The sequence below is a fragment of the Gymnoscopelus microlampas genome (assembly GCF_963454915.1).
Source record: "Gymnoscopelus microlampas genome assembly, chromosome: 15".
Lineage (NCBI taxonomy): Eukaryota > Metazoa > Chordata > Actinopteri > Myctophiformes > Myctophidae > Gymnoscopelus > Gymnoscopelus microlampas.
This window is the reverse complement of record NC_139952.1, coordinates 29,162,516-29,179,258: the sequence shown is the minus strand read 5'-3', so window position 1 is coordinate 29,179,258 and position 16,743 is coordinate 29,162,516. Positions and strand designations below refer to the sequence as shown.

General features: G+C 41.7%; 1 protein-coding gene across 1 annotated transcript in view; it reads right to left on the bottom strand.

Annotated features, from left to right (window-relative positions):
* LOC311062040 (hippocalcin-like protein 1) overlaps window positions 1-16,743 on the bottom strand; it is a 44,831-nt gene that overhangs the window by 8,626 nt on the left and 19,462 nt on the right. The window contains exon 2 of the mRNA XM_084080800.1: window positions 6,993-7,170. Coding sequence (XP_083936926.1) covers window positions 6,993-7,088 — 96 coding nt within the window. The 5' untranslated portion in view covers window positions 7,089-7,170. The remainder of the gene's footprint in view (window positions 1-6,992; window positions 7,171-16,743) is intronic.

Sequence of the window (16,743 nt, the reverse complement as noted above, 5' to 3'; positions counted from 1 at the left end):
TGTTTGTTAAAGCAAGATCTGCAGAATCTACAGTTGCGGTGATGTTTTGATCTGGCAGTCAAGTTCATCCTTGGCTCGCCTTCTCCAATGCATTTTATAACATAACTGCAGGAGTATTATTTTCTGATAAAGCTGTTGCTGTGTTTGTACATGTCAAACAGTGTAGCATTTGGAGTAAACGGTACATCTTAACTCCACTAAATGAATCATCGATTGGATTATTTTAATTGAGAATAAAATGTATTGGCTCATGTAACCACAAGCTGACAAGGTACCCATCGGATCCAAAATGAGTTTTGGGTTACAGTGTGCTGCCAATAATGTAAATTACTGTTACTTTAGGTCCCTATCCTAATCTAAATGAGATTTAAAGGCCATCTAGTAGGGCCTCTCAAATGTGCTTTTTAACCGTTTTCTTTCTCAACTAAATAAAACACAAAACACTCATTCATTATAAAACACTCCTGGTGCAGAAAATGCTCTTTAATGTGAACTGCCTTTGAGAGTAAATAAGCCTGTCTAGCCTGCAGCTCAGCATTTTGTATCCGTCTGAAAAAGCGTGGAGTTTCTTGTCTCCCCTGTAAATATGCTCTGATGCACTAATAATCCCCTATTATTTTGTTCTGGCATTTTCTGGGTGAAATATTCTGCTAGTTTATTCCTGTCGAACAGCGTAGCTGAACTGCTGTGGCCCTTCAACAACAAACACAAATTTTCTTTGACTGAACTTTTCAAAATAATATCAACGTTAATAACTTTTCCATAATGCTTGGCCCCAATCAACGTTTTGGCTGAAGGCCCAGGCCTCTGATTTTTCAGGTGGAAGATAAAAAGCATTGGCAAACTCACTCTGACTACAGAGCAGAAACCTTATTAAAATCGACCAGAGTAAAGATTTTCCAAATCTTTAAGAATCTAAACCTATATTTTCTAATTCCATGACAAAATGTGCTACCATTTTGGCAGAAAAGATTCATGTTAACCCAAGAAGATAGAAGAACCTTTTGAAAATGCACTTGAGCATGGGCACAAAATTCAAAGACGTTCTAGCCTCTGCCTCTTTTAAAAGCAGTCCAGAAGCTGATGAAGTGCAATTGTGCCTCGAGAGAAAAGACTGTCAGTACCACTAGAGGCTTTATTATTTAGAAACACTTGAGGTAGAGGGAGGAGAGGTGAAAAAGTAATCATCACCCACCCCCGAAAAGAACAGCGCTGCAGACGCGACGTCATTGATTCACGCCCGATGGAATCCATGCTTAAAGGAATACTTCAACCCCAAAATTTTTCCAATCAATTACGCCACTCACCCCGTGAAACCTTGAATTGATGGAGAAGTTTTGTTTGTGTCACATTCCTTCACGGTGAATGAAGAATCCAATGAGAATACTTGATGAATTTTAAAAAATAGCAGTCCACAATAATTGACAACAGCAAAACTATATCAAAGGTCTGTTTCTACACACACACACACACACACACACACACACACACACACACACACACACACACACACACACACACACACACACACACACACACACACACACACACACACACACACACACACACACACACACACACCATTGCCTGCTTCTATTCTCACTAGTACTTTAAGTTTTTTTAATATAATAGTTTTGCTGTTGTTAAAGAGCCATTAATTAGCTGTTTTTAGCTTTGTTTTTAGATTCTTCATCCATGACATAATTTTAATCCAAAGCTCACAGAATGAGTAATTGAAGAAAAAGTAATTTTGGGGATGAAGTATACCTTAAGTCCTAGTTGAGAAAGGTGTTGGTTCAACATGTGGTAGCTCCAGCTGTTCCAATAACTCTAATCCATTCATAAAGCCCTATAAGCCCCCCCCCCCCCCCCCCACACACACACACACACACACACACACACACACACACACACACACACACACACACACACACACACACACACACACACACACACACACACACACACACAAAGATGAAAGCTACTAACAAAGATTTGCTCCAGAAAAGTCTCCAAGGCAAAAGAAACGTGGCAAGCCTATTTGGGTAGTAAAAGTTCATGTTTTTCCCCCCTAAAATGCAACTGGCCACAGAATTCTCACTTGTCATCAGAGACCAGTTTCACCTCATTTGAGATGGACAGTACAGTACAATTCATTCCCAACTAATTGTTTACATTAAGGGCAGAAGTGCACTTTTTTGCCTTTAAAAACTGAGAGGTAGTTTCTTCAAAATGAAGAAGAAAATAAATAAATAAATAATTCCTTGTTTGAAGGCTTAACTTACTTGTGAATTCGTACACATCTTTATTGAGTTTGTCACGCTTAAAGCAGTGTTGTTGGGGCAGATCTAAAGCTAGAAGCGATTGTTGTTGATTCGAATGGATTTCTTTGCTGAAGTTTTTATAGGCATTTATATAGGCTTTGTGTGCTTTCGTGGTTCTACAAGCAAGTCAGTGCATTCTTTAGGTGTTTTCAGAGAATTACGAGGTTAAAGTACTCCAGTACTTAAAACTAAATAAAGTATTTGACTATATCTATACTTCGACTCAAGTAATGGGGCTGTGTACTTTGTCCACCAAGTTCAGGCCTACATATTTTAATTGGTTGTCTCTTGAAAAGTGAGAAATGATGTGAAGAGTTTAGCCACTGATTATGACAAACTATTATATCTCTTTCCATCAAGAACACTGCAGAAAAATGTGCGGCCCGCCTGCAGTGAATGCGGATACTGTGTCCCTCCATAGGAAATGGCTTTTTGTGCAGAAAATGCTCCGTAATCTGAACAGTCTTTGAGAGTAAATAAGCCACTCTCTATCCTGCAGCTCAGCATTTTGTTTGAAAGTGTCCACTTTAGTTGGCAGTTCTTGTCTCGACCCTGGTAAAGCCTTTCCAAATCATTAAGACTCAAAACCTAGGCGCTTCGCTTGGGTGGCGCAGTGGTAAAGTACCTGCCCACCACTGCAGAGTCTAGGGGTTCAAATCCACCGTGGTGCATCCGGCTTTGTCGAGCGTCTATACGAACACAATTGGCCCATCTTTGTGGGGAGGGAAGCCGGGCGGGGAGGGTGATATTTGTCACTGCATGTACTCCTATGGGCTAGGGTGGCACCTGTCGGGCGGGAGTAGGACACATGCTCTACATCCTCCTGGTGGGGCTCCTCACTGGCAAGTGAGCCAGTAGTACTCCCCACACACATAGAAATGTGTGTGGGGAGGAATTAATTGGCATAATGAATACATTTGGGAGAAAACGGGGTAAAAAGTCAAACAAACTATATTTTCTATTTATTTTTTCTTCTTTTGGGTCCCGAGAAAGCAAAGCAGGGATTTTATACAAAGCAATAACACAATTCATTGATACAAACTGATTTATAAAAACAGCTGCTGTCCTTCAGTTTTTAACATCTGAAGTAAACTTTTAAAATCATCAAGGGATGAAATGTTCCAGTTTAATGTCTTTCTGGAGACGATTCCAGGACCACGGAGCATGAAAACTAAAAGCCATCCTCCCAAATTATGTGGACGGACGAGGGATAGTAAATTAGATTTCCAATTAAAAGGCAATTTAAATAGCTAGTTGCCCACTGGTGGCTTTATGAATGAAAATGTGCATCAACATCTACAACGATGGGATAATTAAGTCTCTGACTTGACGAGGGATTTAGCATATTTCCATGACAAAATGTGGCAAGTCCATTTAGGTAGAAATAGTTGATGTTAACGGAGGTGTAACTGATATGTTTTGTTAACGGAGGTGTAACTGATATTTTTTGTATTAAAATAAGTGTTAAATAGCTCTATATTCCGAGTGTTTGTTCATTAACAGGGGTATCTCCAGCTCTTTAGTAAATGGAAAATTAATATTCAGGTCGGAATACCAATTTTATCCAATCAGGAGAGAGAACTCATAGATAAAACAGATGATATTATAAGTGATTAAACAAAAACAAAACTGAGCAGAACATATTGGAACAAAATACAATCGAAGCTGATAAATTATCTTTGGGGGGTTCTCTTGTCTTGATTGGATGAAATTGGTATCCCAGTCTGACAAATGCATTTTCTGTTTACTAAAGAGATGTAGAGATGGGAAGACCCCTGTTACTGAACAAACACTCAATAACAATGATTACTCTCGGAATATAGAAATGTAACTTAAAAATAAATAAATAAATGACATACAGTAATTCTTACAGCCTCTTTAACCCAAGAAGATTGAAGAACCTTTTGAAAATGCACTTGGTCATGGGCACAAAATTGAGTTCAAAGCAGTTCTAGTCTCTGCCTCGTTTGAAAGCATTCCAGACTTCGATGAAGTGCCAAGTGAGGAGAAAAGAGAAGGTATGAGTCAGATCTGTTTTTGACCTGATTTCAGTACCTTCAGGCTTCATTATTTACTAAGACTTGAGGTGCATAGAGGAGAGCTGAAATTCTTTGCCTGGAAATTACATTTCGATTTTCAAATGACAATGACTCTTGCAAGAGAGGTTGGGATGGTCAACATTGGTGCTGACTGGTATAAAAACGAGTATGTGCGAGTATGTGCTAAAATCGATATGTGCTATAGGCTAGACCTTTGTATTTCTGATGAAGGTCTATGACGGAAACATTCTAGAAGTTTGGAAGTTACTGCAGCGTGCAGGACTCCTTCATTCTTGCACATATGCTAATAGGCAAGCCAAAATTGATTTTGTGGGCAACCAATTCAAAGCACCCATTTGTGGCACACCTTTAACCCATCTCTTCAGACTCCACATCTCCACCTCTCTTCCAGGCTAGCGGCATCTCTGAACTTTGACCAGAACAGTATTCAATGGTCCCTCAATCACGACTGTCTGTCTACCCTCTCTGGAAGTCATTGTACTTGCTATCGTTACATAGAGAGATACAGAGTTACATTGAAGAATATCCTTGTTTTCCAGCATTCTGATTCCTTGAACGCTCAGACAACAGATGTTGTTTTGACGAATGTTCATGACACTTACCCTGACCTTGCACTTCATAAGTCGCTCTGGATAAAGCTTAATTCATACTGTATTGCGTATTCGAGCCGAAAAGAAAATATTCAAGTGAACAACTTAAGTTAGGTACGCTTTTATGCTGTGTACTGTATGAAAACCTACAGTGTCTACAAACATGTGATCCATATCTACAGTAGGTCTGTTATTACTATCGGTGTGATAAGAACTGTACCTTGCAACCCAGTAGCTTAAGTGTTAACGGTCAGAGAGGTGATGGTTCAACATGCGGCAACTCCAGCTGTTCTATAGCTCTAATCCATTCATTAAGCCCTATAAGCATTACACACACACTCACACATACACACACACCCCGACAGATACACATGCATACATGCACGTACATCCATAAACACACATGCACATATCCTACTACACACATTCATACAGTACACGCACACGCGAGCGCACACACACAAAAAAAACATGTTTATGTTGCCATTAACTTAAACCCCAGGGGTCTATACTTGGTCCCCTCCTTTTTTTGCATCTACACCAAATCTATTCGCCAAAAATAGCAGATCTACAAGCTCACAACACCAGCTCGTGGCCTTGTGGTTTGAGTGTCTGACTCCACCCCGATACTGGAAGGTACCAAATACTATGGTACCCATGCACTCAGCATCACAGGTTGGATTGGGGTTAAGTCCCTGTGACACACTAGCATTATGTCCAGGGGGTGCATATCAACCTGCCTCACGCTACAAAAACACAAAGATAGTCTCCTGACCTATGGGCCACATGGCTCAGGAACTGTTGTTTCCCAAGGCTACTTACTTACTAGCACAAGCATTGTGAGCTTGCAAATCAGCTATTTATCGCTGAATGTTCTCCAAGTTTTGCAGAATGCTCTCCTATTATGACATGCCAAGAAAAGATATGCTAGGTTTCATGTGGTTAAAGCACTACGTAACTTTTTTACAACTATATAGCATATTATGTCCCACAAAATTATAAAGTTATACATGTTTAAGCAATAACAATCATCCTTCCATAAATGTATAGACTCAGGGGGGTCCCTGCTAGGGGCTTGACTGTATTACTATGTATAGGGGAGACGATGAGTTTCATCCTGGCATTTGCCAAGGCACAAAGGCAGAACTACCAGTCAAAGCGAAGACTGGCCAATCACAAATACTTTGACTATTTTCCAAAAAATTTGGACAAATCTAGAAAAAATGTAAACATTTTCACCCACTTGCCCAAATTAACGGTGTCAGGGTGAAAGTGGCTCAGGGGCCACCTCATCACGGCAACATTTGGTCCAGAAAAGTCTCCATAGCAAAACAAACCCGGTGTCCAAGTTAATTCAACGATGACGAGCATATGGCACAGTGTCAGTCTCAACATTAGAATTAACAGACTGGGATTGAACGGAACGCTGCATTGGAGAGAGATAAACACTGTCTCATTTAAGACATGTCGTATAACCATGTCATGGGTTGATGTGAGGACGATAAACGTTTTTTTTTATAGAGGAGGATGGCTGGTGGTGCAGAATCTTTTGTGTGTGTGTGTCTGAGGGGAAAAGCCTAATTCAGGGGTGGTACCAGGTGTCAGGGGTGGTACCAGGTTATCAGATTGGGCTGATAAAAAACTGCCATTATTAACAATTATTGTTTGAGGTCCATAAGATCTTTCTTCTCAGATAGAATGTATCTGACCTTTGTTATTCATATTGAATCACTTACTCTTTGTTTTTTAAATATTTTTGGGGGTTTTATTATAAAATTATTAACTTATTCTGTGCTTTTATTATTCTAATTAGTTGTCTATAATGAGACGTAAAAGCAATGGTGGTTATCACTATCAAACGGCAAAGTAATAATGTGCCCAAAAAGGTTGGCAACTGTTTCACACCCCTAGCCTCATTTATATGTGGTCAGTAGCTAAAATTAACAGATTTTCAACTAAAGAACATGATATATGTGTGTGTGTGTGCTAACGGTAACCGAGTACGGAATATGCTGTACCTTATACCACTCCTGCAGCTCGTGGTCAGAGAACTCTGTGTTCTCCCGGAGGTCTTGAAGCATCTCTGGCCGCAGCTTGCTGTTCTGTTTCCCCATGGCGACAACAGGACAGGAGGCTCAGTCTCCTCAACGGCGGCAACGACAGCAGTGACGGCACCAGCCAGGGCGCTTTTCAAACCTGCCAATTAGAGAAGAGGAGAGTGTGAGAAATGACACGGTTTTCATAATAATAGCACGGTACGTCGTGACCAAATCCCAGCGAACCGAGGACAAGTGAAATCAAACTTTTCCATAATATTCTCCTATCTCGCCTGGCCAATCACACACCATCATCTTGACCTGGCAGTCATCAAGACCATGTTCTGCCTTTTTTTTTGGAAGAATCCAATCAAAACCCCAGTCACGGCTCTCTGTTCAAGCCCAGTGACATGGCGGGTTATGCAATATGGCGAGTCGCCAAAGTGTCGCATCGCATCCAGTAGCATGCGGCAAAAAAAATTTGAAAACATGAATAATCTCGAACGCATGCCCTGTGACGTCAAGTTTGATCCCCTCTGACGGGTTTTATCTGGCCAGCTGTGTTCAGATCGGTTGGCTGGTTGCAAGTGCCCAGATTCCCTAATCTCCCATCTCATCTGACCTGTCTGAACGGATAAAACACAAGTTCTCCCACTCGCCCTACAGTACGTAATGCAATGATGGAGAGAAGCCAATTTACAATTTAGCCACCCTAGTCAACAAACAACACAGTAAATGGTCACATAAATAGAGCGCAAGGATAAACAATGAACAAAGTACTTTAACTGGCAGTTTTTCTCAACCTTTTATGAGCACTGGACACTAGCATATCTTGAACAATCGTCATGAACGACCCTACTCCAGCACCCCACAACACTGTATTGTATTTATTATATAAGAAGGTATAACATAAAAATAAAAATGTTAATTAATGTTTAACATTACCATTCTCATTCAGTGCCACATGACGTTTAAAACGTCATTAAAAAAAATCGCCATTGTTAAGCCCTGAGCGCCACGTGACGTCTAAGATGTCATAAAATTGTTGTTGTTTTTTTTTTGAAAATTTTTTTCAGAACCCAAGATATGATTTGAAAATTTGCTGCTCCATTCACTTCTTGTTTAACTTCACCGAAAATAGTAGATCTGCAATCTTTGTGCGCAACCTTATTATATCAATTGTCCCTTAACAGTCATTATTTCATTTCAAGTTTTTTATCCCACACTGCACCTATTAATTCAATACTTTTCTTACATTTGATAAAATTATAAAATATGAATTAAACACATAATAGCACAAGTATACGTGTGTGTGGAGTTTGCCAGGTAGTGTCGGAGGTGGGTGGGTTGGCTTAAGGTACTCCACATACTGCGGTGTAAAATGGGGAGTGAGTCTGCAGTCCTGACTGAGGGCGGGAGGTCATTGCACAGCTTGGGAGCTAGGACGAGGTAGAAGATTCTAGGTTGTTTGGAGTGTTGGCCACGGCGTCGTAGGCCAGGGACGGGATCCAATGCATTAACCCATTAAAACTGGGAACGCGTCTGTCATTTAAGATTTCTTTAGCTATTCAAAAATAGCAGATCTACAAGCTCATAGTGCTCATAGTAATGTATTCGATATATATATATATATATATATATATACAGTATATATATATACATATATATATATATATATTAAAATCGTAGTGTTCTGCCAATTATTGCAATAATAATTGCAATACCCACGTGGCCAACAGTAGTCCCTAGCCCACAGGTTGAGAACCGCTGCATTAATGGATTTTAGTCAGTCAGTCAACAGATTGAAAGTAAAAAATTAAATAGAATACGCTGGATGGAAGAAAGAGAAACCTATGTTTTTCCCCTTGGTACAATTAGCTTGCTCAAGACCACTAATTGGCATTTTCTCGGTCACAGTATTGGGTGTTGTGTGTTTCTGTCAGAGTTATGAGTTACAGCTTCAGTGCAGCCGGATCGTTCCCTGATGAGAGTTGGCCGGCCCATCTGACCTCTAATCTCTTCTCACGCGCAATGATTAAATAAAGCATGTTTGTTCACTTGTGCATTTCTCATGCTTGAGGAAGAAAATGAGTCAATAAGTATACGTGTGTGTGTGTGTGTGGTGGTTGCCAGGTACTGACTGTAGTGCTGGAGGTGGGTGGGTTGGCTTAAGGTGGGTGTGCATGCTTGTGTGCATATATTGCCAGCATCTGCATCTACACTCCCCCCCCCCCCCCCCCCACACACACACACAAAAGTTAAATAAATGTTCCTGTATTCATATTTTCTTGTATTATTTAGTTATTTGGATGCAGTATTGATTTGTCATTGTTGTTCAATATTTGTTTATTATTGATGAGATTTTATTGATTTTCAACAATAGTAGCCTATTGTTGAAAATGTCGAAATATCCATCATTAAAAAAGGAACACAACAGCGAAGATTGAGAGCCCAAAATACCAACAGAGTGGCGCAGGGACAGAACCGACCAGGTCACAATACTCTCCGGCTTCAACCCAAAGAACAAATGCCCACTTTGTCAACTTCCAACAGCGTGACCTTTTCAACGAACGTTCGCTGTGTTCACCCCGCTCCTTTTTTCTGTTTTATTTGCCCGGGCCGGTGACCTGTGAGCGCTCACTCCACTTCATCCCTGGAGCAGTCTGACAAACAGAAAAATGTCTCGACTTCCTAGGGGCCGAGCCATCTAGGAAAGGGTCTGTGTGTGTGTGTGTGTGTGTGTATTTATCCGCTTCAAGGACCCTCAAATAGTCATAGCTTCTGGTTGCGCTGCACGTTGTGAGCTTGTAGATTGGCTGTATTCAATAATTATTTTTGAATGTTACTTTACAATGCAAACTTGCCAATAATGACATGCCAGGTTGACTAGTTAAACTTGCAAAATAATCTTACGAATTCAATTTAAATTTTTCATTATTGGCTTTGGCCCCCCTGGTAGCCCCCACTTTGAAAACCTGGTTGTCTGTTCATGTCCAGATCTTTCATGTGCAAGGAGACACACACACACACACACACACACACACACACACACACACACACACACACACACACACACACACACACACACACACTCTCTCTAGCTACCAAAACACCCTTTGAACATCTGTTGTAGCCACCAACATGTGGGCTTCTAATCATCCCACAGTGGAGGCACGGACAGAAGTCAGTGCCATAAGATGAAAGCTAAGAGAGATGACGAGGACACAGCGGTAAGGGTGAGATGACAGCGGGAAGGAGCAAGAGGAGGACCAGGAGAGGATGAGAGGAGCGACTGGTGGAGGAAAAGAGCAGAAGCAAGGCCTGGAGGAGGCTGTGGGCAAGAGGAACGAGGGACTGTAATGAGCTGACGGAGGACGGGAGCGGAGCTCTTTAGAGACGGGAGGGTCCGCGTTGGTCTGAGATCTACAGAGATGCTACAGTATGACACGTTATGATATCGCAACAAAGAACCAGAGAGAGCGAGACTGATACAGAGGAAGGAGGAAATAATTGAGTCAGGTGCACAGTAAAACCCCAATTAACCCTGGTGCATTTTGGGCATGTCATTATAGGCGGAAAATCTTCATAAATTGTCAAAAAGGCCGTTCGGGTGGCGCAGTGGTAAAGTGCCTGCCCACCAACTGGGGGTTCAAATCCACTGCGGTGCATCCGGCTTTGTCAAGCGTCTATACGAACATAATTGGCCCGTGTTCGGGGAAGGGAAGCCGGACGGGGAGGGCGGTATTTGTCACTGTACGGACTCCTACGGGCTGGTTGGGCGGGAGGAGTAGCACGAAGGCTCTACATGTATGTCCTCCCAGTGGGGTCTCTTCACTGGCAGGTGAGCCAGTAGGATACAACAGCAGTGACAACACACAGAAATGTGTGTGGGGAGGAATAAATTGGCATAATGACTAAATTGGGGAGAAAAAGGGGTAAAAAAGCAAAAAATAAATAGACAAATAAATAGCGCAATTTGTCGTACTACGTAGTATAGGGCTTACCGTTAGTGGTTAACTGGTGTAAGTGTAGAAAGGAACCCAAATCAACCCCAATGGGTCCATTGATGTCTACCGTGTGGAAAGCGTTGAAGAGAAACTCACGGATGGAAACCAGGAGTCAAACCCCACGTTTCCCCTTAAATCGTGACTACATGTGCTGTATGGAAGAGAGAAAGTGCCTCCTTCATCTCCCATGCCAACAGCCCACTCATTAACGAGAGAGAGAGGAGAGTGGGTGGGCGGGTGGGCGTGAAGGCGGGCGGAGGATTGGCGATAAGGGTCAGCAGAGAGAGAAAGAGAGAGCAGTTAGTGAGCCGCATGACTCAGGAAATCAAACAAGCCATGAGAAAAAGCGACGGATCAAACGACTGACAGGCGGTATTGATTTGGCCTCTTCACTGTAGTGTCGTCGTGCTCCTACCCCCCCACCCGGCTGTTTACGGAAGAGTGGCAATCTGCGACGGACGGCCACCTGCGACGGCTCACACACCTTCCATGCAGTTTGTCATTGTTCCACTCCACTCCTGGATTTGCTGAGGGGCATGGGGATGGCGGGGGTGGAGGGGGGGGGGGGGGGGGGGGCTAAGTTGCATCCCTGCTTCTGGTCAGACTGACTTAAATAGATGCATTTTTGACATGTTTGATATTGATAATATCATAGTTTAACAATTTAATAAAAAAATTGTTAACCACATAAACCCTCTCAACCCTATTTTAGGCTAAGTTGTCAAATTTGTCAGGATATCATAGCGATGCGACGTGTTGTGAGCTTGTAGATCACTATTTTTTTCACTATTTTTGGAATAGAGCTTTAGTGGCTAGAATTCATGTAACTTTCCCTTCCTAGAAATCCTAGAGTCAAAAGTACAATATTTGTCTTTGAAATGTAGTGGAGTGAAAATGTCCAAATAAACACACTCACGTAAAGTACATAAAATGTACTCGAGTAAATGTACTTTGTTACTGTCCAGTGTCCACCACTGATCAGCAATTAGCTATATTCTTTCACCTATGCAAAACAAAAGCTGTCGACGCTGTCTCTCTGCCTCGCCGCCCCACCACCATCATTGAGTGGCTGCTCTACCCTTCCTCTGCTTTCTCTATTTTCCTACTGACCTTTTCTCCTGACCAGCAAAACACGATATGAGGAATGGAGAGAGACAGTGAGAGAGACATCGGAGAGAGAGACAGTGATGGAGCAACAGAGACGGTAGCGGTGACGGTGGCATGACTGATGAGGAGGGCGTAGCACGCAAGAGGAGGAGACAAGGACTTACAGTGTAGTGTAGGAAAGGAAGGATTGTGGAGGAGTGTTTAAAAATAAAGAATGAGGTCTGGTCCTTGGTGTGGCCGCAACCCCTGCAGGAGCCAGAAGCGTCACAGTGCGTCATAGAGCTCAGCTCTCTGTCACGAGAACAAAACTAAACAAAAAGGGATGGGTGCACTTGCACCTATACGCACAGTTGTTGTGAAATAGTTGGAGCACGTACCTACGCACACACCTCATAAAAGGGCTGACTTACGCACGCACGCAAGCAAGCAAGCGTGCATGCACACACACACACACACACACACACACACACACACACACACACACACACACACACACACACAGGTGCGTATCCACGGATATACACAAGTGTGTGTGACTGTGCATAAATTCTATACACATACATACACACACACACACACACACACACACACACACACACACACACACACACACACACACACACACACACACACACACACACACACACACACACACGCACACGCACACGCACACACACACACATGCACACAAGTAGCAGTTTGGCCACAGTATGGTGTGGAAAAGCAGTTGAAAACTACTGTACAAAGACCTTAAGCCTGTGGTTGCGAGAAAGGAACTAAATGAAACATAAAAGAGAGAAGTGTAATTATGTAAGTGCATAAGGCAAAGGTTCAAAACGGTTAGTGGTATTCACTCAGAGAGGGGGTGTGGTACGGCTGGCTAAAGTGAGGTTGAGATTGTTGACATGGAGCAAATACAATGAATTCGAGAAAACAAGATATTGTAGAGATTGTCACAAGGGGTGGGATTTGCAAAAGGATACACCTGTACTATTTTGTGTGTGCATGACTATGTATTTTTAACCACTTAAGCTAAGAACAGCTTGTGAGCTTGTAGATCTGCTATTTGAGAATTTTAGGGATGCCAGGGCTAATGTGCATTGAATAGCCACAATGTCCGGGACCACGCACCACTGTCAGCAGACAGATTTGCATTTTAGAATGGCGCTTAAAAAGTTCAGACCACCGCCTGTCACCAGGCTGGCCATGTGGCCATGGACTTTCTTTTGCTTTTCCTTCTGGATCAACCATGCAGATTTTTACCTGTGAACGTTATCAACCTATGTGGCCTACCATCCTATGTAAACTCGGCAATGAGCTGATACTCTTTTTGCACATTATGTCTAAAGCTCATGTACATACCTGCTGCTAATGTGGACCTACTGAATATGTCGCCACCTCGTGCCTCATGCACACTACATACTGTACCTGAAGTGTCTGATTTAATAATTTTTCCCTTGCACATTTTTTATTTTCTAACAAAAACGATGGCACAAAAGCTAATGTCACCCACTTTTCACACCTGTAGAATGTGAAAATAGCTGAAAATAGCAGATCTACAAGCTCACAATGTGTCGTGACGTGTTGCACAGCACCGGCATGCAAGTATAAATCAGGCATAACCCCAACCCTAAACCTAAACTCTAAATGTGTAATCCTAAACCCCAACCTAAACCTTTTCCTTATTGTAAGCCTTACTCCCCAAATCTTTTTTCTTTAACCATAAAACAACCATTTCTTTTGCGAGGACCAATTAAATGGTACACACACACACACACACACACACTTGAACACACACAAGGACACACAAGGACCCAGGCCAAGCCCTCCATTTAGGAGGACGGCGGGTCAGGGTCGCAGAACAGCGACCTCATTTTAGGAACATCATGCTATTCTCATCTGGGTCACGCAGACGGGGAATATCGTCCTCCTAGGCTGAAAGCAATCATTAGGTGAGCGTGACTGGAAGATCAAAGCCATGATGCTGGCTGTCACATAATGCCATCACGTTGCCAGTGTCTTATAGCCTGACATCAGGTGTCATGAGTTCTCAAGTAGGACTGAACAATAATGACAAAAAAATCTATTTGTATTCCATTCTATAGGAGGGGAGCACTTGAAACAAACAAAAACAATTATATATTTTATTATTCAAATAGATTTTTGAGAAAACAACAACTTACAAGCACTCAACAGGCTGCAGCGTGTGAGCATGTGGCAGTTGAGAGGCACTTGTAGGTCAGCCATTTTGCAACAGGCAGGCCGCAGCCAGAGTCAATGACTATTTGGGGGTCCTTGGCATGGCAAAGTTTGGGAACGACTGTTTTATAGAATATTGCAATTTTGTATTATGAAAGGTTTCACCATACTCTAAGTGATTCATGAATGTCAAACCTTTTTGGCTCACGGCACCCCTGTAAATATATATTTTTTTCATCCACGGCAGCCCTGAATGACATTGTTACTTTATGGCACCTTACATTTATGTCATATTACGGGACAGATTGAAAACAGATTGAAAACATCCACTTGAACCCCAGCATCTCTAATCTTGTGGTAACGTCCAAAAATAGCCGATCTACAAGCTCACAACGCATCACTTTGTGACGTGCTGTGAGCTTGTAGATCTGCTATTTTTGGTGAAGAGATCTGGTGTAGATGGAAAAAGAGCGCACCAAGCATCTCAAGTATGGAGGGTTATGGTTAAAGTGGTTAAACTGAAGTGATTTTGATCAGTTCCAAATATTAAAGTATTCTGCGGCACCCCTGGACTTGTGTCACGGCACCCACTTAAAGAAACACTGAAATAGGCTATCCAAAGCACTAGAATACTTGATGGTTTAGAAGTTCATTTAAGAGCCTTCTCTCATATACAATGAATTGCAGCCTCTGTGAATTGCATATCGCAATAGTTCAACTTCTTTGTTTTGTTGTTGATGAATTGTTCAGGCCTAGTCCCAAGTATGAAGAAGGTGCTGTGTACAGTATTAAGATCATATCTTAACTGTATACAGTAGCCTACATGACTACTTTGGACATCTGTACTCATGTACAGGTCACACTTCCAATACACATAGCACAATTATGCATCTAATAGCTTCCTACCTGACAGTCAACAATATAGACTTAAGTCTAGTGTCATGTCCCAGTGTATTCCATACGATGTCTGTTGAGCGATATATGTCATGTATATGTATTAGTACACCATTTGTAGTCACTTAATTGTAGCCTACTGATTTGTCTTTAAAGGCCCAATACGGGATAGTTTTCAACATAAATTAGGGTTATATTCACATACAATCTGAAATAATTTGATTTGTAGATGGCAAATGCTATTTGGAACGTTCTTATCCCATCATAAATCACAATATAGGTCTGATTTTCTACAAACATTACCAACTTAAACAAAGCTATTACAGCCCAAATACAGTGATACCACAGAGCGCAAGGTAGGGAAGGTAATGATAATGCACTACAATGCAATGCAACACAGAGCCTCTCTTACTTGCACAAGTGACTGCTTCATTTCTTTGCATACAGCTTATAACCTATATATTTGGTCCTGTTCTCTGACTTTTCCCTTGTTTCTTTATAGTCTTATGACTATATTTTCTAACTCCAAATCATTGGAGTTTGTACAGAAAATTGTTTCAATAACTTGTGATGTGACAATAAAGTTGAAGTTGAAGTAAGGTAAAGCTAATGCACCACCACACAGTGTTGGCGGTTACAGCTAATAGCCTTCTTGGCACTGAGCAGTGCTATCATTTCTGAAGACTGTCAGGACCTAGTGGCCATGGAGCCCTCTGAATTTTATTCTCTTGGCAAAGATGTAAAAAGATGTCCTGAAGAATATATCTGGTCGGTCGCATAAGATCGTATCTCTCAAACCACCAAGCATTCTGCACACCTTCAAAGTTACTATGCAATCAGCCTAGAAGTTTGTCTCAACTGAAAAATTAGTAGATAAGTAGATTTGTTTACCTCAAAATCCTTTTTAGCTATTAAATACTTCAATCGAAATAAAAGATCATGGTCTCTCACACACACACACACACACACACACACACACACACACACACACACACACACACACTTGCATGCGTATTTTAATATGCCTTTCAGAGAGGGCAAATTTATACTGTACTTGACTGTGAAATTCCATGACGAAAAATATGCCATTTCATTTTGAACATGGTTTTCAGGCAGGCGTACTTGTAGAGGGCGTTCAGAGCTGTACCTCATGAAATATTTACACAGGATTGCTCATCTTCACAGTCAGAATATGAAATTCAATGTCTAGCAGGGAACCCTTTTTTCATCAAGCAGCTCGCTTCCCCGCGGATCTTCCCCTCTGCATGTTATGAGCAATAATTGCATTGATGTGTCAAATCACACATGGACATTTGCGTTTAATATATAAATATATATGTAAATGTATGGCTAATTATCATATGAATGAAGCATTGCTCCTGTTCCTGCTGAGTGAAAGACAGGGGCAGCTAGGATCTGTCCAAGAACCACTTCTGTTCCTTTCACTTAAAATGATTGGACAGCAATCTGACAACTTTAGCACAATTGAATTGGAAACTTAGCAAGGCCATGTGACTGAGCAGTGA